This window comes from Thamnophis sirtalis, unplaced genomic scaffold, assembly GCF_051295495.1.
Source record: "Thamnophis sirtalis isolate CommonGarterSnake01/CBP01778 unplaced genomic scaffold, rThaSir2_p1.2 scaffold_2, whole genome shotgun sequence".
NCBI lineage: Eukaryota > Metazoa > Chordata > Lepidosauria > Squamata > Natricidae > Thamnophis > Thamnophis sirtalis.
The window spans coordinates 77,203,773-77,226,475 of record NW_028261382.1 but is presented as its reverse complement, the minus strand read 5'-3'; the positions used below and the strand labels follow the sequence as shown (position 1 = coordinate 77,226,475).

The window sequence follows — 22,703 nt, the reverse complement described above, 5'->3', positions numbered from 1 at the left end:
TTCTCATCCGGCCAATATATTGATCCTTCTGCAAATTTCCTCCCTTAGGTAGATGAGATTACACCAAGGGTGGCATTTTAATTGACCTAAAGTCAAAGCTCAAAGAATTTATGGGAATAGTTAGCTGTTTGCTTTGGTTTTCCTTTTAATGAACTGGATTTACACTGATCCTTATTTATAGAGCTCTCTTCTTTAAAAAAATATGAAAACAACTGCGCCTGCTTTATTTTAGGGTAGTTTTGGAAAGCAGTCAGACAGCCCATTGGCTACAGCAGATGCTGATGTTTCTGATGTCCAGTCGGTCGATTCGAGCTTGTCAAGAAGAGGTTCAGGGACAAGTAAGAGAGACACTGTTTGCCAGGTAAATGAAAAGTGCAAATCTGGGAATAAATTATGGCTGTAATCCTGGTCGGTTACTGTATTTTTCTGTGTATAAGATGCTACTTTTTCTTTAAAATGTTTACTTGAAAATGGAGGGGTGTCTTATACACAGGAGATGGAGAGGAGAAGGCCACACATGCCGGATGAGCCTCTTTCTTATATGCAGCTCTACCATTCCTCTGTCATTCCTGTGATGCATTTCCTATTCTTGTTGTATTAATTCACTCTAACAAAAGATGGTTTCTGCACAACATTGGCTTGTAGTGTGCTTACTACAAGAAACTACATGATACATGGGGATGTTTAATACATGGGGGCGTCTTATAGAACGGGAAAAATACGGTATTTCATTTCTGCTGAATCACCTTTACCAAATGGTCAAATAATAAGAAATACCAAAAGATCAAATAATAACAAATAACAAAACAAAAAACAAAACAGCCCTTGACTTACGACCACAAATGAGCCCAACATTTTAAGCGAGAAATTTGTTAAGTGAGTTTTGCCCCCGCTTTGCGATTTTACTTGCCACATTCGTTAAGTGCAGTACTGCAGGTGTTAAATTAGTAACCCGGTTGTTAACTCTGCTTGTCAGAAAGTTGCAAAAGGAGATCACATGAACACCCCCCCCCCCCAACAAGACACTGCAAAGCATCATACATGTGAGTCAATTTTCAAGCATCCAAATGTAAATCGCATGACCATGGGGATGCTTAAGTGAAAAATGATCATGTGACTTTTTTTTGGTGCCGTTGTAACTTTGAACCGTCATGAACCGAATTGTTGTAAGTTGAAGTCTGTACCTGTAGGTTGATTTAATATGCATTCGTCTCCTTAAAAACCTTACCCTGTTTCTCTGAAAATAAGACCTTCCCAGATAATAAGCCCAATTGGGCTTTTGAGCGCTTGCGCTGAAAATAAGCCCTCCCTGAAAATATTGCAACCCAGTGGCAGCCATGAGGTGACCTCGCTCACCGCCTCCTACGCCTCAGAGATAATAAGACCTCACAGAAAATAAGGCCAAGCACCTATTTCGGGGGTCAAAAGAAAATAAGACCCTGTCTTAAACGAAGAAACCAATGAAAAAAATTATATGGATAACCTGTAAATGCACTTTAAACAACCCTGTCTTATTTTTGGGGAAAACACAGTAGTTTAAAGTGCATTTACAGGTTATCCATATAATTTTTCTCATTAAGGGTTCTTCGTTGATTTTATAGACTAATCACATTCAGGTCTTCTCAGAGATACGTTTGATTGTATTTCTTGGTTTTATTTTCTTCTCCACCTGATTTGTACAGCTCCTTTCTCTGTGTCCCTACTCATATTTCACATTTATTTCTTCTTGCTTGCTTGCTTCAGTGGAAAAGAAAATTAGTTTTTTTTTTTCACTTGTTAGTTTTAAAATGCCTTCTGCAAGAAAACAGATTCCATCACCTTTATTAAACTGACCCACAAATAAGGGGAATGCCTTAGATGGCACCATCGTGAAGAATGATTGCTCCCTTAAGTTCAAGAGAGGGAAACTGACCATAACAGCAAAGACTGACATCCCTTCTGACTCTCTGCTTCTAATTTCTTAACCTCCAGCTCTTTTGAAAAGCTCCCCATGAAATGTTCCTCAGATGTTTTCAGGATGTTTAGGATGCTGTTTCCCCTCAGGGAATATCCGCTGCTTTGTCTTGGATGTCTCCTCCCTCAGGCTGGTTCTGACTAACCCAGAAAGCCATCCTTCACAACAACAGAGGATATACCTTGGAAGTCCTTATGGATTTGGAAGAGTGGGAAGATGGATGGATGGATGGATGGATGGATGGATGGATGGATGGATGGATGGAGCGCAGTCTCTCAGATTTCACACATTGTTTCACTCAGTGGTTATCAGCCACATCCAGATTGTTCAGATCATCATTTAATACTGCTCAGTTTTTCCAGAGGTTTGCCACACCGATAGTTCTCTCTTTCTCTCTCCCCCCTCTCCTTTTCCCTCTCCCTCTCTGCCCCTCTGCCTCCCTATCCCCCTTTCTCTCCCTCCCTCTCCTCCTCTCAATCCCTCCCCCTCTCCCTCCCTCTCTACCCCTCTTCCTCTCCCCCTCCCCCTCTCCATCTCTCTCCCCCTCCCTATTTCTCCCTTCCTCCCTCCCTCTCTATCCCCTCCCTCTTTCTGTCCCTCCATCTCTCTCCCCCTCCCTATCTCTCTCCCTCCCTCTCTCTCCCCCTCCCTATCTCTCTCCCTCCCTCCCTCTGCCCCTCTTCCTCTCCACCTCTCCCTCCCTCTCTGCTCCTCTCCCTTTCTCCCTATCCCTCTTTCTTTCCCTCCCTCTCTCCCCCTTCCTTTCTCCCTCTCCCTCCCTCTCTGCTCCCCTCCCTCTCTCCCCCCTCCCTATTTCTCCCTCCCTCTCCCCTCCCTATTTCTCTTTCTCCAGTCCCTCCCTCCCTCCCTCTCTCTCCTCCCTCTCTCTCCCCCTCCCTATTTCTCTTTCTCCCGTCCTCCCTATTTCTCTTTCCCTCCCTCCCTCTCTCTCCCCTCCCCATTTCTCTTTCTCCCCTCCTCCCTATTTCCCTCCCTCTCTCTCCCCCTCCCTATTTCTCTTTCTCTCTCCCCTCCTCCCTATTTCTCTCTCCCTCCCTCTTTCTCCCCCTCCCCATTTCTTTCTCTCTCCCCTCCCTATTTCTCTGTATCTGTGTGTTTGTGTGTGTGTGAATTATCTGCTGCCATCTAGTGACAGGTTTTCATTCCCCACCACATTAGAGCTTCCTCATTCACCCACTCAAAGAGGATCAATTCTTTTCTTAGAATACGTGAGCAATGACTTCTGCAAGTTAACCAGTACTGCAGAACTTTTTTTTTAAAAAAAATGAGTTTGCAAACAGAAAAAGAAAAGATTTTCAGAGTCGTCTCATTCAGCTGAGTTTAAACATAAATATGGTGAATAAAACAAAAAAAGTAAGGTGCAGATGGTCAGTTCCTCCTTCCAGTTCATTTTTCACATAACAGGCAGGGGAGTCATCAAAGGTCTACATCTGAAACCCTTTTGTAAGGTGAACATAACTGTAATAACTGTTTATTTCTTTCCTAATTTTTCACATCCGTATGAGCCAGGACTATACGGTTAGTCCTCCATTTACAAAAGTTCCTTTAGTGACAGTTCAAAGTTACAACAGTACTGAAAAAAAGTGACTTATGGCCATCTTTCACTCTTATGACCGTAGCAGCATCCTCACAGTCACATGATCAATTTTGGGATGCCATCTAATGGGAAATAGCAATGAGGAAATATCATATTTTTCACACTATGAGATGCCCCAGACCATAAGACGCACAATAGCTTTATAGGTAGAAAAGAAGAAGAAAAAAATCTGCCTCTGCCACCCAGCATCCATACTGCATTCTTCTGGCTAGCGTCCTTGCAGCAAACAGCAAACTGGTCAGCTTCAGCATGTTATCGCAGCCGCAGCATGTGGCGTGTCAGGGCTCGGCTCCCTTGCGCCCACCGCCGGTTAACTGAGCTGAGCTGCTGCCACTGCCAGGAAACACTGGAGCCTTCACTGCTGAGCAGCTGATCGTTGGATGGATTTCCCTCCTGGAGTATCGCCGATCAGCTGTTCTAGATGGCGGAGATCACCAGTCGCCGCCTATTGGCCAATGGTGGCAGCAAACAGTGGTGGGCCAGGAGGCAGATCCAACTGCCAATCAGCTGCTTAGCAGTGAAGGCTTCAGCATTCCGCAGTGGTGGCGGCAAACGGCAGTGCTACATCCCCCCCATCCCCGCTGCAATATTCATTCTGTAAGACACATATTTCCATCCACTTTTGAAGGGGGGCGGGCAACCTGCATCTTATAGTGAGAAAAATACAGCACATACCAACATCCGTGGGTCACAATGAGGAAGCTAGCCCAGCTTTTGTTCCACAGCTGATGTCTTTCCTTCAGTGTATCTTGTCCTTTATTATACTGTGTGATGTTCGTGTCTCTGAAAAGTATTTCTATAGTAGAGGAACCTTGAAAATGGTATGGTAATCCAGCATGAGAGCATTTAGCTTTTCGACCCGATTGAATTAGAAACTCGATGACTTTATTTGGATTTTCTTTTTTCTCTCCTTTTTTTTTCTTTTTAAGATTTGTGAAAGCACCGGGGAGTCTCTAGTCTCCTGCGAAGGTGACTGCTACAGGGTATTCCATACAGAATGCCTAGGATTGAGCTCACAGCCGGATGGGAAATTTATCTGCCTGGAGTGCAAAAATGGTAAATGCGCTCATTCTTTTTTTTTTTTCCTCGAGAAAGTGGCTAGAACGCCAAAAGCTCTGAGCGCTACTAAACAAGGATGAGTTCGGGGCTTTTGAATGCCTGCTCAACGAATTATTTCTTGCTTTCTCTTTCAAAATGGATTGAAATTTAAGATTTCAAGCCTAACCCACATTCTGCAGAATGGCAGTTGAAGTCGTTTGTATTTTAGCACTGACTTGATACCTATTTTTCCTGTTGATTCCTCTTTGTTTTCCTTCACATTGGATAGCTAAAGAAAATGGCATAATAGCCTAGGTTTTTTTAGCCTCTGGAAAGCTGAGAGGAATATACTGTTGCATCCTCTCACTGTCACCCACGTCTGAAAATATCATCCATGAGATACTGTCACAGTTCTAAGTTCAGCATCCACGAGGAAAGCTGGATTTTCATATTCTTTTTAGATAGATAGAAAAGAAAGATTAAATTGCAGAATATTGGAAGTGTGATTTGTTTTAACCTTCAAGCAGTATGTCCCAAAGGTCCTTTTTCAAGAAGCTTCTTCAGCTGTGATTGGATGGTGGGGAAGGAAGATTCCCACCATCCCGTCAGAGCTGAAGAAGGTTCTTGGATGAGAAAGGAAATGTCTTCAAAGAAAAACCAGAAAGTCCTGTTGCTTCTCAAAAAAGCACCTTTGGGACAACCATGACCTGGATGACTGAGGTTCTCCATAGACTTTAAGCAGTATGTTGTTGATACCCAATTGTATATTTCAGGAGGCCCTTTAGACCAGTGTTTTTCAACCTTGGCAACTTGAAGATGTCTGGACTTCAACTCCCAGAATTCCCCAGCCAGCGAATGCTGGCTGGGGAATTCTGGGAGTTGAAGTCCGGACATCTTCAAGTTGCCAAGGTTGAAAAACACTGCTTTAGACAGTCACTAAGCATCTCATGGTTTGGCTCCTTGCGATGCTCTCTACCTGAGGCAGCCTTGGACCCATGCCATACAGGGATTTAAAGACAATACCATCTTGAATTGGACAATGTATCTTGAATTGGATACCAGAAGCAAACTAGTAACCAATGGAGTTCGCACAACAGCCATGTTATGTGTTGACTTCTGCTTGCCAGGGAAGGTTTGTTGCTCAGTCCCTGCCCCATCGTAGCCATAGCACTTATATACTGCTTTGCAGTGCTTTACAGCCCTCTCTAAGCGGTTTACAGAGTCAGCATATTGTCCCCCAACAATATGGGTCCACATTTTATGGGCCTCGGAAGGATGGAAGGCTGAGTCGACCTTGAGCTGGTTAGAATCGAACTCCTAGCAATGAATTAAATTAGCCTGCAATACTGCATGGATGAATGGGTGGGTGGGTGGATGGGTGGATGGATGGACAGACAGACATTAATATATAGATGATAGACAGACAGACAGAAACAGTGAAAGACAGAGAGGTAGACATATAGATAAGATATTGATAGCAATAGCTCTAAACGGTTTACAGAGTCAGCCTCTTGCCCCCAACAATCTGCGTCCTCATTTTACTCACCTTGGAAGAATGGAAGACTGAGTCAACCTTGAGCTGGTCAAAATCAAACTCCTAGTAGTGTGCTAAATTAGCCTGCAACGCTGCATTCTGATAGATGGATGAATAGATGGACTGACTGACGGACAGACAGACATTAATACATAGATGATAAACAGACAGACAGAAACAGTGAAAGACAGAGAGATAGACTTAGAGAGAGAGATCGATAGCAATAGCTCTAAACGCTTTACAGTGTCAGCCTCTTGCCCCCAACAATCCGGGTCCTCATTTTACCGACCTCAGAAGGATGGAAGCCTGAGTCAGTGGGAATCGAACTGCCGACAGCCAGCAGTCAGCAGAAGTAGCCTAAAGTATTGCATTCTAATCACAAAATACTGTAATATTTTGCGACGGCCTGAAAGAATGTCTCTGCGTTCCAGCTAAACCTTTTATGTTTCTCCTCTTCAAAGGGCAGCATATCTGCTTTTCCTGCAAACTTCCCGGCAAAGACGTGAAGCGCTGCTCGGTCAACGCATGTGGCAAATTCTACCACGAGGCCTGTGTCCGCAAGTTTACTACCGCTGTTTTTGAATCCCGAGGATTCCGTTGCCCTCAGCATTGCTGCACTGCCTGCTCTATGGACAAGGATATTCATAAAGCAAGCAAAGGTAAGAAAAAAAGCAGGGTCATACTTCCTGCTGCAAAGGCATCATCATGAAAGCTCCAAATAATTTCTGTGTGTTTCACTTACCTTTGCGGTGGAATTTTTGCTAAGAGCCGGGAAAGGAAAGTCCAGAAACCGCGGCAATCTAGGTAGAAAATGTAATTTGTTTTTGGCAATGGTTTGCTTTCCAAGCTTGTTTCCATTTAGTTTCTGAACGTTTCATTACCAGACTACCGTATTTTTTGCACCAAGATTTTGAAGAGGCAAATAAAAAAAAAGTTTTTGCACTCTGCAGACCTCCCAAAAACGGCCCTTTTTTTTTCAAAAAAATGGCATGAATAGCCTTTAGGAGGCTTCTAGAGTGCTCCTGGGGATGGGGGGGGGGAATTCAAGCAAAAGACAGCCTGTTTGTTGCAAAAACGGGTCCGTTTTTTGTCAAAAAAAACCCAAGGGCATGCATAACCTTTAGGAGGCTCCTGGGGGCTGGGGAGGCAAAATTGAGCAAAAAAATGCTGTATTCAGTGTATAAGATGCACCCAGATTTTCAGCCTCTTTTTTGAGGGAAAAAGTTGCATCTTATACGCCAAAAAATACGGGTAGATAACAGCAGCAGCAGGATTTTGTCTTGTCTTGTATGGCTGTGGTCAGTTGGTTGTGTAATTACACACAAGACATTTATAAGCTAAAGAGGAACAGGACAAGAAAATCCTGCTGAAGATGTTACCTAGCCTGGTAACAAAACGTTCAGAAACTAAATTGAAAGAAACTTGGCGGGGGAACCCCTGCCAAAATCTAAAACCCGAGCTACAAGTATTTCCTATGATTTCAATGTAGTTTGTTCTCAGATATTTATTTAAAAGGGAGGCATTCCAGGTCAGCCTGAATAGGTGGAGGCAACACACAGGTCGAATATGATTGCTATTTTGCCATTGTTTCTATGGAGAAAGAAAAGTCTTCACATTTCTGCAATTGTTTTGTGTTGGGAGAATTATTTGCCAGGAACCAACAAACCTTGACAAAACAAAATTTCTCTGGGCTGTTGGTTTATGTGAAATTTATATTCTGTGCAGGAGAAGAGAGAATGGAAGCCTTTATATCAACCTAAATGAGCCTCCATTCTGAATTAGTTAGGGAATGGGGTGTGTATTCACACCCAATCTTAATTCTTCAATACATAGCAAGGTTTGTAGCAGTGTACATCTGTGCCCATGTGTGTAAAAATACGTCTACTTTATTTGCACACTGCAAGGAATGGAACCTAACCCTAAAGATTTTTATTTTGCTAATATTTGCTATGAAAAAGATCAAGACAACCCAAAAACAAAAACAAATTTCTTCCATCCTTTGGTAGATACTGTGTGATTGATTTCATTCTGTTGCATTAGATGTGAGTTGCAGGCCTTTGCAAGTTAGATAATTTCCTTCGGATGGATGGATGGATGGATGGATGGATGGATGGATGGAAGGAAGGAAGGAAGGAAGGAAGGAAGGAAGGCAGGTAGGTAGGTAGGTAGAAAGACAGACAGACGGGGATGGATGGATGGATGGATGGATGGTAGGTAGGTAGGTAGATAGACAGACAGACAGGGATGGATGGATGATAGAGAGGATAGATGATGTGTGTGTGTGTGTGTGTGTGTGTGTGTGTATACATACATATACATACATACACACATACACACACACACAGAGATGGATGGATGGATGAGACAGACAGACATGGATGGATGATAGATGGATAATAGAGATAGATGATAGATGTTGGATAAAGAGAGGTAAAGATCGAAGATGAATGGATATTGGATGGATGGATAGATGGATGGATAGATAGATAGATAGATAGATAGATAGATAGATAGATAGATAGATGATAGATAGATAGATAGATAGATAGATAGATAGATAGATAGATAGATAGATAGATGAGGTAGGTAGGTAGGTAGGTAGGTAGGTAGGTAGGTAGGTAGGTAGGTAGGTAGGTAGGTAGGTAGGTAGGTGGAGAGAAGATAGAGGGATGGATGGTAGATAGGTAGAGATGGATGGATGATATAGAGATAGAAGATAGGTAGAGAGAGAGATGGATAGAGATAGATAGATGATGGATGGATGGATGGATGGATGGATGGATGGATGGATGGATGAGGTAGGTAGGTAGGTAGGTAGGTAGGTAGGTAGGTAGGTAGGTAGAAGATAGATGGATGGATGGATGGTAGATAGGTAGAGATGGATGATAGCTAGAGATAGAAGATAGGTAGAGAGAGAGAGAGATGTATGTATGTATGTATGGATGGATGGATGGATGGATGGATGGATGGATGGATGGATGAGAGGGAAAGGGAAAGGAAGGACTAGATATAACATTTGTAGCTCTCTGATCTGTGTTTAAAGGAAGATGGCATGTATTTATCATTCTGACAGCTCTTGTAAAAAAAAACTGTAAGAGAAAGGGAATGAAAATATGCATAACATCGGACCGTGCATCTTGCAAGACTATGTTTCTTACTATATCTGAAAAAGAAAAGAAAAAAGTTGCTGGCTTGAAATATGCCGAAGTGTGGGTATAACTAGTGGCTTCCTAAAGCAGATAAACAGCAGAGGGTTTGCTTCAAAAACATTTATTGAAGCTTCCTAGAAACCATGATTGAACGAAGTTCACCATGACCAGAACACTATGGAGATAAACAATCAGGGAACTAGCTGTGTGCTTAGAATTCTCAGAAGTGAAATTAGCCTCTCACATATTTGGGCCAGTTGCATTCTCTGAAATTGTGAGGGAGCAAACAAATATAGATGTCGTAATATGTTAGGTTAGCCGGTCTAGTAAAGGGTGATGATGGGTTTCCTTGCAATGGAGAAAGTAGAAAAAATTGCTTTCACTATGACTGTTAAAGCAATTCTGTGGAAAAAATATTGCAGGTGTTGTCAATGGCTCTTGGGCATCTTACCGCCCAGGCTGCCTCTTCCTACTTTAGCCAAATACAAACTGGCTTAACTCTTTTTCTGAGATGTTTGGCTTGTGCTTCATCAACTTGTCCTTCAGGAGATACTGGGGTATTTCTGCCCTGTGTTTTAAATCTGCATAAAAGTTGCCGTATTCCATTTTCAAAGCACTTTGGCATAATCCATTGGGGTTTTCCCAACCATCGGAGAGACTGAAGGGGAGGGATGCAAGACAACTAATTTGCTCCACTCCAGTGGTGGCTTCCGGATCCTGTTCCAACCAGTACAGTTGGAACAGGCCTGGCAGCATCCACATGCATGTGCATAGCGCTTGTGCACACGCATGCAGCAAGCGCATGCATCTTAGCGCCTCCACAACATTCCCAACTGCTCCGTGAAATATCACGCAGGCGCTGTATGTGCCCTGCGCATGCACAGAAGCATGGAAGCCTTAAAAGACAGGTAAGGAGCTCAGGCGGACGGGTGGACCCTACGGAGCACCGTACCGGAATGGTATCCAGTGCTCCGGCAGGCTCCAGTACGCCCCTACTGGGGCATACCGCCTGCAACCCACCATTGCTCCATTCATAACCTCTGGGGCAAGGGGGAGCTAATCAGCGGTGGGCTTCAAACATTGCAGCAATGGGTTTGCTGTCCCGTTGCTAGGTGGATGTGGCCATAGTGGGTGTGGCCTAGTCAGCCTCCTGCACCCAATTTGGGGGGGGGAGTGTTTCACCCTCCCCAGGCTTCAGAGGCATTCCTCGGGCCTCTGGGAGGGCGAAAACTGCTTCCTGCGGGCTCCGGAGTCTGGACATCCCGAACCTCTGGTAGGCCCGTTTTCCCCCCCTCCCCGAGTCTCCGTGCGGACCCTGCACTTAACTGGTATGATGAACGGGCTGTGTGGAGACTCCTGGGAGGGGTGAGGTGGGTGTGGCCAGACAGGGGGGCATTTGGGGGTTTGCCGAACTGGGCAGAATCCTAGCTAGAGGATCGCCCAAACCCGTGCGAACCCCCACCCTCGGAGCTAATATTATTTGAGTACCAATATGATCTCAGCATGACTGGTGCTAAGGGGTTTTTCTTTCTTTCTCATTGTTTATTTTCTCTCTCTTTCTTTAAAAACTATCAAAAACTGGCTTCTATGCTGGATAGCATCTTCTGGACCTTCGTTGCCATTCAGTGGAATAATCCCCATATATGTACATTGACCTTGCTATCTAAGTTGCTCGCTCTGGAAGCCAGGAGGAATTGCCCCATTAAGAATGCAAAACTGTCCTTGCTTTGTAAAAAAAACTGTAACACCTTCGATTGGATACAGGAAACTTTAATTGAATATATCAAGCTTAAGCCAGAGTGGTGCACTGACCTAGGGATGAAGATGCTGGCCTCCCACTCGGAAGGTTGAGAGTTCAATCCTAGGCAGTGTTTCTCTATGAGGGTGCAAAGAGAAAATATCTGCTGTGAACTCTATGTAGGCGTCAGGAAGGGCATCCAGCCAATAAAGGCTCAGCTCCATTCATTCACACACACCCGACTCCAGGGATTACTGGGCCATAAAAAAATGGGGGGGAAAATAAGCTAAAGCCAAACTTGATTGAGGTTTGGAAGTGTGTTCTAAACAGAATGTTATCTGGTGCATTTTATATTAAACAGGTCGTATGGTGAGATGTTTGAGATGCCCCATTGCCTATCACTCAGGAGATGGCTGTATTGCTGCAGGAAGCTTGTTTGTGTCATCCCACATCCTCATCTGTAGTAACCATTCCAAAAGAAGCAATCACTCCTCATCAGCTGTAAATGTAGGCTTTTGTTTCGTTTGTGCAAGAGGTGAGCTCTGTTTTTTGCCTTCCTTTTGTCGATCTCTTTGATGTTGAGTCTTTGTTTTTTTTTTAAAAAAATGAACTGTTATACCCACCCACCCCCAATTCGCACACCCTCACACATACTTCCGATGTGCATTTCCATAGACAGACACAGATGTCAGCCCAAGGAATTACTGTTGATCAAGAATTCCTGATGGGCTATTTGGGAAGAACAGCTTCTAATGACCACTGCTGGGTTTTCTCTTAACCCTCCTGTTCTCTCTGCCCCTTTTAAAAATGAGACAAGGAGGGACTATCTTCTTTTGCTAGTTTGGGGGATGGAAGAGGGGAAATAGGCTGACAACAGTGACTCAAATTCTGAGAAAGTGAATTGACTTCCATAATCATTTTTTTTTTTTAAAAGAGCATGAATATCCCATGTAAACTGATGAGTCATCTTGAAGATGAATGGTTGTGTGGCTCCTAGATCAGGAAGGAACTCTTGTTCCCCATAGTTTCAATTAAAATGTTTTATATGAAGCAATTTTCTGTGTGACTCTAAAAATTATCAGTTAGAATTATGTCCTCTAATTTCGTTATCTGCCGCACCTAATCCTCCTAATTTTAAGGTATAAGAGTATTTTTAAGTTGGTAGCTTTAGTGAAGCAAAGCTTACCTCCATTACAGAAATTCACCTATGAGTAGCGCAAGTATAAAAGATATTTAAGTTGAATTCATTCTCATGTAAGGACAATGTGATAGCAAACTTCACGTGTATGTTTTGAGAAAACATGGCTGAAGAATGATGATAACTGAGTGATAAAACCTCTAGTTATTTTCAGTTAAAGGGAATGAATTTGGTATTAAAATAAAACAGAAATTACACTCCCTACATTTAATTCAAGACAAACCTATTTATCCTATTGAAATAAAATTGTAGGCAACTACAGGGTTTCAGGGGATTTGCACTTGTTACATTCAATCATCTTCAGTAAGAGCAACAGGAACATTAAAATTACTTTGGACCATCATGTGTGCAGCACAGGAAAGATAGTTCAAAGAAAAAATGTATGTGGAGGATAAAAATATATTGGGGCAGGGGGTTGTTACCAGATACATGAGTAGAAATATAGCAGTTGCAGTTTCAGGCAGAAACCAGTAGACAGAGTTCTTGTTGCATTAAATAAATGCCTTGTAGAAGAATGTCTAAAAGGTTAGAGAAAGGAAATTTTAGAGTGCTGAATCCGAATTATATGAAAGCATCATTTAGAAAGGATAGTCTGTTGATTTTTTTTATGTCTCAAGTAGAAACATAGAATAGAAGAGAAGAGAATGGAATGGAATAGAATAGAATTCTTTATTGACCAAGTGTGATTGGACACACAAGGAATTTGTCTCTGGTGCATATGATCTCAGTGGACATAAAAAAATACATTCGTCAAGAATCATAAGATACAACACTTAATGATGGTCATAAGTTACTAATAAGCAATCAAATCATACTAGGAAACAATAAAAACAATATGTTGTAAAGATACAAGCAACATGGATATAGCCATAAGTAGGAAGAGATAGGTACTAGTAAGGATGAGAATAATAATAGTAATACAGTCTTAGTAGATAATTTAACAGGGTTGTGGAAATTAGTTGTTTAGCAGTGTATATGTAGTCTTGATGACAGTGACTTGATGGCACATAATCAATCAATCAATTTATATTTCTTTCAAGGCTCTGACATAGGTTTTTAAACCAGTATTATTGTCATTCGAATCCTTCACTTACCTAGGTAGAAATCTAGGGATTATGTGCTTTTAGTGCTTCTTATTGTCCAGAGTTTAGTTTGCTTCTAGATGCTTTTCCTTCCCACATTAATAATGATTTCAGTTTTATATTTGGAAATAGATTTTTTTTTAATTTTAGGGATTATAGAAAAATGGGTCAGACCTACTAAGATTAAATTTAGTGAAGAAAATGAATACATAAATTAAACCTTTTAAGAAGTTACTACACTAGTTTTAAGTATTCAATAATGTTGGAGTTGCAGTTATTTTACCATTTGAAACCTTCGTTTCCGTTAGAGTCAGTGAAATTTGGATTCCCCAACATTGTGTATAGAAGTACAACTGAATTATTGCTGTAGCCTTGGCTTGGTAATTATTCCTGAAATCCAGAGAAAGCTACTGTCTTGTGAAAGTGCTTTAGATTATATTTTTAATTTTGATTTTTTCATGCTTAGGCCAGATGGTTCTGATGCTTTTGCTCACGGAGAATGAAAATTCTGAAATCTATTCAAGATTATGCACATCTAGAATAGATTTCTGCAAGCAATACCTTCATTAGCTAAAGGCCAAAACAGTCCTTGATTTATGACCATTGGTTTAGCAGTCATGGTGGCGCAGTGGTTAGAATGCAATATTGAAGACTAATTCTGCTGACTGCCAGCAATTTGGCAATTCAATCCTGACCGGTTCAAGGTTGACTCAGCCTTCCATCCTACCGAGGTGGGTAAAATGAGGAGCCAGATTGTTGGGGGCAAGAGGCTGACTCTGCAAAACCACTTGGAGAAGCGGCTGTAAAAGCACTATGAAGCGTTATATAAGTCTCAATTGCTATTGCTAGTGCTATGATCAAATTATACCAGTGCTGGAAAAAGTGACTAACAAAAGTCCTCAAACTTACAACCATCACAGCATTCTTATGATTACATGATCAAAAGTTAGACATTTGGCAACTGGCAATACCTCTGGGTCACGTGATAGCCCTGTGTGGCCTTCCAACAAGCAAAGTTAATACAGTAAACTAAGTTTGCTGAATAACCATGGGATTAACCCTGCCAAAGAAGGTCATGAAATCAGGTACAAGTCACTTAGTAACCCCCATTGTTTAGCGATGGATGTTCTGATCCAGACTGTGGTCATAAATTAAGGACTACTTGCACACACATTTCTGGTTTTTTGCTAATGCTATTTTGTAGCAATAATCTTTGCATCAGTGGTTGGTTGCAGGCGGTATGCCCCGGTCCTTACCTGCCCTTTAAAGCCTTTGGTGCTTCCGCGCACGCGAATGGTGCATATAACGCCTGTGCGATGCTCCGACGAGCAGCTGGAGTGTCGCGGAGGTTTGCAGAAGCATCACTGGCAGCTACAACACATGTGCATATGCGCATGCGTCCATTTGGGTGACACTGGGCCCGTTCCACCATACCGGTTGGAACGGGATCTGGAACCCACCACTGCTTTGCATCCTGGTTCATAATGCGGCCAAGCAACTTATATGATGATGATGAACTCATCACCCTGCATGGAGAGATTCCTGCATGTCCATTGGCCTTTGATGTGGAGACAGCAAGCTAGCAACCTTCCCCCCCCCACCCCCCGCCACCCCCAAAAACAATCTGTCTTGAGGGTAAAGGTTTGTTCTCCAAGGTTGTGGGTTGGTTTCCAAATGTTTTGTTACCAGGCTAAATAACATCTTCAGCAGATGTCAGGGTCAGTGTTTTGTTTATTTTCAGACCCAGCTCCCCAAAGACAGCAAACCCTCTGACATGAATTTAAAAGATTCCTTTATTAGGAATGCCACAGCCCCGGCAAAAAGTTTCTCTCTCACCGCAGGCTAACAAGTCTGTCTGGCAGGGAGATGAGTAGTTGTCTGCCACATCTATTCATCTCCGCCCCCTGCCTTTTATCCTCAGAACTAGGGTGAAGCCTTACTAGCAGTGGTGGCTCTTCCGTCCCAAGGACCAGCCCATGGATTTCCATTGTTCTCCTCTCCTGTGCCTTCTGCTCATCCACACATCAGGCACTGGACCCAGCTGTTCCTCCTCTTCCTCATCAGCCACCTCCACATCTGGGGCTGTTGACTCTCCACCTGAGGGCTGACAGACGGTCTAGGCTCCCTCTGTCCCCCCCTCTCTCTCTCCCCCCCCCCTCTCTCCGCTCCCTGCTTTTTATCTCCAGAGCTAGGGTGGGGCTTTGCTAGCAGCAGTGGCTCTTCCATCTGAAGGACTGGCCTATGAATTTCCATTGCTCTCCTCTCCTCTGCCTTCTGTGCATCTGTGCATCAGGCACTGGACCCAGCTGTTCCTCTTCTTCCTCATCAACCCCAAGTTTTTAAAATTAGTTTTGCTGCTATACTGGTGTCAGAAAGATAAAGCTTGCAGATTTCCACCTGTTGTCTGAAAACATTTTGCAGGTGTCATGATGCTCACCAGCTACTTTTGAAAAGTTGTTTTTTGTTTTGGAATGGAAAAGTATTAATCTGCGCAGCAGCAGGAAGTCTGGTTGCTATGGCAACATGGAATACCAGTATGGTCATTCAAAGGGGAGATCATAACGTGCTCGGGGTCTTGTCCACCCTGCAAACACAAAGAACCCATCATTGGCTTCTCAAATTGCACCGGGGATTTTTTTTTCTTTACAGAGAAGCATTTTGTCCAGCATTTTGTTTAAGATGTTCTGTAAAAATGCACACGAGGGAAAGTATATTAGTGGTGCCTATCATTTCTTTTGTTCTGAGCCTTAAAAGTATTTTCCAAATTGTTTAAAAATATTAAAATAAGTCAACTTAAAAACACATGGAGAAAGAGGAAGACAAATTAAAATGGGATTTTTTCAAAAAAAAATTGGTTCAAAAAATGGTATTATGCACTGCATAGCCTTGATATATGTGTTACAGTGGAAATGGTATTTCCTTGTAATTTGATCTCACCAATATAGTTCTGCATTTTTTGAGGACCAGTATTACTTTTTTATAGGGACACAGTGGCTCAGGGGCTAAGACACTGAGCTTGTCTGTCAGAAAGGTGGGCAATTCTGGGGTTCGAATCCCTAGCGCCACGTAATGGAGTGACCTCCCGTTACTTGTTCCAGCTTCTGCCAACCTAGCAGTTTGAAAGCACGTAAAAAATGCAAGTAGACCAATAGGGACCACCTTTGGTGGGAAGGTAACAGCGTTCTGTGCGCCTTCGGTGTTGAGTAATCCCAGCCACATGGCCATGGAGACGTCTTCGGATAGCGCTGGCTCTTCGGCTTTGAAATGGAGATGAGCACCGCCCCCTAGAGTTGGAAACGACTAGCACACATGTGTGGGGGATCCTTTACCTTATTACTCTTTTAGAAAAAGAAAACAACTTTTTAAAATACTAGATACAGCCCATGCCATGCCAGAAGTTCACATAATTTCACTCAGCATGGATTGTATCTAAATTAATAATTTAAAAAGTTGTTTTCTTTTTAAACAAAATATAAAATTGTATTCAAAAAAATCTGGTTTGGGTTTTGTTTTATTTTGTTAGGTGTTCTGACAACCTAACACTAAACCTCCAAAGGCAACCCAAAACAGGATATAGAATTTTTTTGCTCTGGACAACCTACTTGAGTCACTGATGAAATTCCCTCATGGACAGGGGTGGGAGTCAGCCGGTTAGGACTGGTTTGAGCGAACCGGGTGCTAATTTTACATCTGGTTCACCGAGCCAGTAGTTTCAAGGACAGGCTGGCCCACCCCTCTCAGGACTCTCCACACAGCCTGTTTTGCGTGCCAGGTAAGTGCAGGGCCCACACGGAGGCTCTGGACAGGTGAAAAACATGCCTCCTGAAAAACATGCCTCCGTTTCGGGAGCCCAGGGGAGGCTATTTTCGCCCTCCCGGAGGCTCGAGAAAAGCCTCGGGAGCCTGGGGAGGGTGAAAATACCCCCTCCACCTGCTGTGGTGCAGGAAGCTGAGTAGGCCACGCCCACCATGGCCACACCCACCCAGCAATTGGGCAGAGAACCGGTTGCTGAAATTTTTGAATCCTCCCCCCTGCTCATGGAGCAAGGTGTTCCCAACTGCTTGTGGACTTGGGAGTCTACATTCACACATAGATAGCTTTAAAAATAAAAACAAGTCTAAAGATCACACACTTCAGATATATTTAAATGTAAGTTCTTTTAAAATTCAACAGCCATATATATCTTTTGAACTCAGCAGCCAAGAATTTCCCACTGCAAAACTCAATACTATCTTGGAAAGCTTTCTGGACAAGGCATTGCAGCATTACAGTGGTGGGCAAATAAACAAGGAAGGCTTCGACTGATGGAAACAAGATTGGAGTGATAACTCTGTGTACTAATGATCTCTTCCCCTTTCCTCCATGTTGTGTTCTTTTCTCATTCACATGCATGCGTGCCCATAACCACCCTTCCTGACCCACAGTCATATACTCTCCCTCTCCTTTCTTAATGCACAGACACAAACAGAGCTTGTGTACAAATGAGCTAGCAATCACCAGGTGGATTCTTTTGAGTCGATGGAACTGCATGGTTTGTATCTGCCTTTCCTATCCTGCCACCCTCTGGATACATTGGGATATTTCTTTTTTCCAAATTTCTCATTTAGGTTGGCTAATTGGGACGATAAAATCTCAGCTCGTTTGGAAGACATCGAGCTGAAGAAGGCCGATACTTACTATGTTTATGAAAAAGCAGCAGGGAAGAAATGTTCTAAATGTACCAGATTTGATTTTAATTCTTCTATGGCCAATTTATTTTGTTTCCTATCTATAGTTCCTCCAAAAGTTTGACTTTGCTCAAAAATAATATAGATTAGATTTAGAATTCTCATTTCTACTCTGCAATTATAAGCGGAATGCAGGTTTTTTTTTTATATAAAGGAACTTGATTTTACATTTCATTTCCACTGGGAAACCATAGAGGACTAGGAGGAAAGGATTATGTTAGTGGTGGTTGGCAGATATTGTTAGAAGAATATGCTGAAGATTGTCCCAAAGGTGCTTTTTTCAAGAGGCAACTGGATTTTCTGGTTTTTCTTTGAAGACGTTTCGTTTCAGCTCTGCTGAAGAAGCTTCTTGGATGAGAAATGAAACGTCTTCAAAGAAAAACCAGAAAATCCAGTTGCCTCTTGAAAAAAGCACCTTTGGAACAACCGTGACCTGGATTACCGAGAATCTCCATAGATAGGCTGAAAGTTATATCAGCATTACTGCCCAATCAGTTCTTCTGTTCAGAATTTTGGGTTTTTGGGAGCTTAGTATTTCAGCAAGTAGATTGTTGGTTTTGAAGAAATGCAAGAAAGTGCTCTCAGGCATCATGATTCTCTGCTGGGCCAGGCATCTGGACATTTCATTTAATTATATTTTGTATTTTAAGGAAGGAAGGAAGTTGACAGAAGGAAAGAAGGAAGGGAAAGAAAGAAAGAGAAAGAAAGAAAAGAAAGAAAGAAAGAAAGAAAGAAAGAAAGAAAGAAAGAAAGAAAGAAAGAAAGAAAGAAAAGTTTTGGAGAAACAGGGAGTTAAAATAACTCAGACTATTGACTGTAACTTATTGTTAGGTGTGAAAAGTTGTGTTAGAACAAAAGACAAATCCCTTCTGTATTGTGAGGGCCTTCCCTAATGGTCCCCAGAAATTAATACAAAATTGATTGCAAGAAAACGTGGGACATTCTAGTATTAATTTAATGGAGAGAATTCTTAACCTGACGACAGTCTAAGGTAAGATGGTTTTTGGATGCCACATGGGAAGAACATTTCCGATTTCATTTCTACTGTATTTATCAGAACTTGTTATCTTCCTGATGTTACAACCAGCCAATCCTCCCTTTCCAATATGTTAAAATAAACCTTTCCCTCTTAAAGTGCAAGAAAATCCATGAATCTTACCAAACTGATATTTCTCCAAAGTAAATAATACACGGTTATGTCAGTGATTCATACAACAAAAGGGATAAATGAGCTGCAGGTAATAAGATCCACTGGCAAAACTTGCCTAAGTAATATTTTAACATTTTTATAGCTCAGCCAACAGCCAGCATGTTATTTTTTTTAAGTTTCTAGTCCCTAGTGTGGATCTTAACTACCAATTTCACAGCTAACTTTAATATTTGGGGCGGGGGTGGGGGAAGACAAAAGTAGAGATAGACTCATAGGGGCTTTTCTTTAATTGAAGATTTAAAAAGGAGCACAGGTAAAATTCAATTTCAGACCTAGTACAGGTAGTCCTCAATTTACAATGGGTTGCTTAGTGATCGAAGATACAACGGCACTGAAAAAAGTGACTTAGGACCATTTTTCACACAACGGTTGCAGCATCCCCATGTTCACAGGATTTACATTTGGATGGTTGACCACGGATTCACATTTATGACGGTTGCAGTGTCCCCGGGGTGTGTGTGTGTGTGTCATGTGATTCCCCTTCTGTAACCTCCTGACAAGCACAGATCCACTTAACAACCCTGTGGCTAATTTAACAACTGCAGTGATTCGCCCAAGTTGTAAAATGGGGTAAGGCTCACTTAACACATTTCTCACTTAACAACATCAATGGCCGTACGTTGAGGACTACCTGTACTTAACTTTCACTCTTTTGTACTCGGGCTTGGACGCTACCTCCTTCAGTGTGACGGCCTCTTAGAGATAGAAAAAAATATTTTTTTTTCTTTCACCTTTTCTTTTCCTTCATCGCATCACCTTTTCCTTTTCCTTACTTATAAAAAGCACCAGTGAAAATATGCATAATAGGTTATCCATTTGGTTTATTTTATTTCGTTTTTCCTCCTTATGGAATCATGGGTAGTTTCATTGCAACTCATTTTATTTCTGTTTGTTTTGTATAGGGCTGGTAGTGCAGGATCATTCAGAGCCCCTGTTCAGTTCATATGCCAATAAATCTCACTATCTGCTGAATGAATCAAATCGTGCTGAGTTGATGAAATTACCTATGATTCCTCCTTCTTCGTCAGCTTCCAAAAAGAAATGTGAGAAAGGTAACCAAAATAGCTTCTCTCTCTCTCTCGCTCTCTTGCTCTCTCTCTCTCTTGCGTGCTTTTAATTTTCTTTCACCTTTCCTGCTTTCCCTTTCTTTTCGTTTGCTTTCTTTTTATTTTTTCCTTTTAAACTAAAACCAAAGCTTTGTATGCTCATCTGGCACTTCCTCGTTGCACTTTGTAAACCTCTCTCATTGCTTATTTTGAACGTGTATTCATGTTGGCCGAAATCTTCTAAAGGGGCTTAAAATAATTACCGAATCCCACTCAAGCATAGACTTGTGCATGATTAGCCAATCCAGCAAACTTTCCTAAATCCTGAGGCAAAATTGTAGAACCTGGAGGGATACTATAAGGGTCTATTTTGTTGTTTAGATCAATCATGTCTATTAACCACACTAAAGGAGTTATTGTCCATTTTGGGTCTTATTCAGATTCCTTTACAGCTTAAGAGTAGACTGCCTGGAACTTCCAGATGTGTGAGCCGGTGACCCCAGACTAATTGCCCAGCCTTGGCATGCCAGTTTATAGCTAGCTGTTGACTGAATAGCTTTCTCATTTATCGGTGGGCTTTCATTGCAGAAGGAAGATTGACCTTAGGTCAGTATGTAACATATTCTGCCTCTTCTAGGCATAAAAGCAGGGGTGAAATGCTCTGAAGTCTGCTACCAGTTCGCTTCATGCACGCAGGCACGCTGTTCACCCGAACCAGTAGTAAAAAAATGTTACCCATTCGGGCAAACCGGTAGTTACAAAGATCAGCTGTGCAACCATCAGCTGTGCTGCACGATTTCTAATCGCACAACACAGCTGATTGTTGCACAGCTGATCGTTGGAGCTACTAGTTCTCCCAAACCGGTAGCATTTTTTATTACCAGCTTGGTCGAACCTGTCCAAACCGGTAGCATTTCACCCCTGCATAAAAGGCCTTTAAACACATTATTGTAGGGGTCTCTCAACTTGGTCACTTTAAGACTTCTTGGTGACTGGAGAATTCTGGAAGGTGATATCCACAAGTCTTAAAGCTTGGCCATGTTTTGAGACCCCTGCTTTATTGTAATTTAAGTAGCTGGATTGCTTTTGGCTGGTAGTTATACCCTCCTACATTTTCATCTAATGGAATAACATAGACATAAACTATTTCCCCTCTTCCATCATTCCCTGGAAGTGTACTTCCTACAGGGGTATTCCTAAACCGCTTATTTATGTGGCTTATTTTTGTTTATCTGTCCCTCAGCTGCCAAAGGCTCTGAGCATCTTAGAACAGACAGAATAATATAGAGTTAAAGTCAATGAGAACAAACCAGCAAAATAATCACATAGAGCTGAGTAGCTGCACCACCAGCCAGCAATAGAATAACTCCTGAAGAGCCATGTTTTTATTTGCAATTCTTTGGGAGCCTTTAGGTAATGCTTCAAGTATCGAGCGATAGCTACTAATGGGAAGAAGGCTTAAATTAATGTGGTCCCATAGTATCATTGGCTAATACTATAGAATCGTGTGTGTGAGGGATTGACTGTTATGTATTGCAAGTTTTCATATTACCATATTTTTTGGAGTATAAGACACACTTTGCCCCCCCTAAAAGAAGGTGAAAATTTGGGTGCATCTTATACATTGAATGTAGCCCTGCCCACCCGCCAGCCCCCATCCTTCGGCCATTTTCAGCCACTGCGCGTTGAATTTAGACCTGTTCCAGGTTGCAGAGACTGCCACAGACCATCACCACCTCCATGCCTGGAACAGCTGATTGGGGGTGTTCTGGGAGGCCTACCCACCCGCCAATCAGCTGCTCGTGCTGAATCAGGTGTAATAATGTGCTGAAGCTGACCTGACTGTTTGCTATTTGCTGCAAGGATGCTAGCCAGATGAATACCGATGGATGCTGGTAGGCAGAGGCAGAATTTTTTTTCTTGTTTTCCTCCCCAAAAACTAAGGTGCGGCTTATACTCTAAAAAATACGGTAATCTGTAGAGATACACAATTGGGAAGGGGATGCCCGATATTTCAGGGTCCACCCAAAGTAACAAGCTACCTGATTCTGGCCAGGATTTCTTTTTCATAACATGACCACACACAACAGGATATAGCATAGTTTTGGAACTGCTTGGACAAGTTCTATGTATGTAAAACCTATGGATAGTGGGAGTGTGTGCTTCTTGTATCCATTTGACCTATTTGTCTTCCCTTCTACTTCATGCATGCAGATAGCATACATAATATGACATCCCCTGTCAAAATGGGTAGTGGCCCTGCTCCTGCAGCTCCATATTGACAGCCTACTCTGGGAGCCTTGACCCAATCGAAGGGTTTTTTACGGTCTGCCAAGTTTGGGAAGATTTTATTGACTCTTGAATGTTTTATAAAGCATGTGACTCACCATGCTGGCATATTTTGAAGAA

At 42.3% G+C, this 22,703-nt stretch overlaps 1 protein-coding gene across 7 annotated transcripts in view; it reads left to right on the top strand.

Moving 5' to 3' along the window:
• NSD3 (nuclear receptor binding SET domain protein 3) overlaps positions 1 to 22,703 on the top strand; it is a 126,523-nt gene that overhangs the window by 68,006 nt on the left and 35,814 nt on the right. For 4 of the 7 annotated variants that reach the window (XM_087706153.1, XM_087706151.1, XM_087706152.1 and 1 more), the window contains exons 11-15: positions 233 to 361; positions 4,502 to 4,628; positions 6,606 to 6,803; positions 11,393 to 11,566; positions 20,151 to 20,300. In XM_087706153.1, coding sequence (XP_087562279.1) covers positions 233 to 361; positions 4,502 to 4,628; positions 6,606 to 6,803; positions 11,393 to 11,566; positions 20,151 to 20,300 — 778 coding nt within the window. The remainder of the gene's footprint in view (positions 1 to 232; positions 362 to 4,501; positions 4,629 to 6,605; positions 6,804 to 11,392; positions 11,567 to 20,150; positions 20,301 to 22,703) is intronic. The other 3 variants (XM_087706156.1, XM_087706155.1, XM_087706157.1) reach the window with 3 other exon arrangements.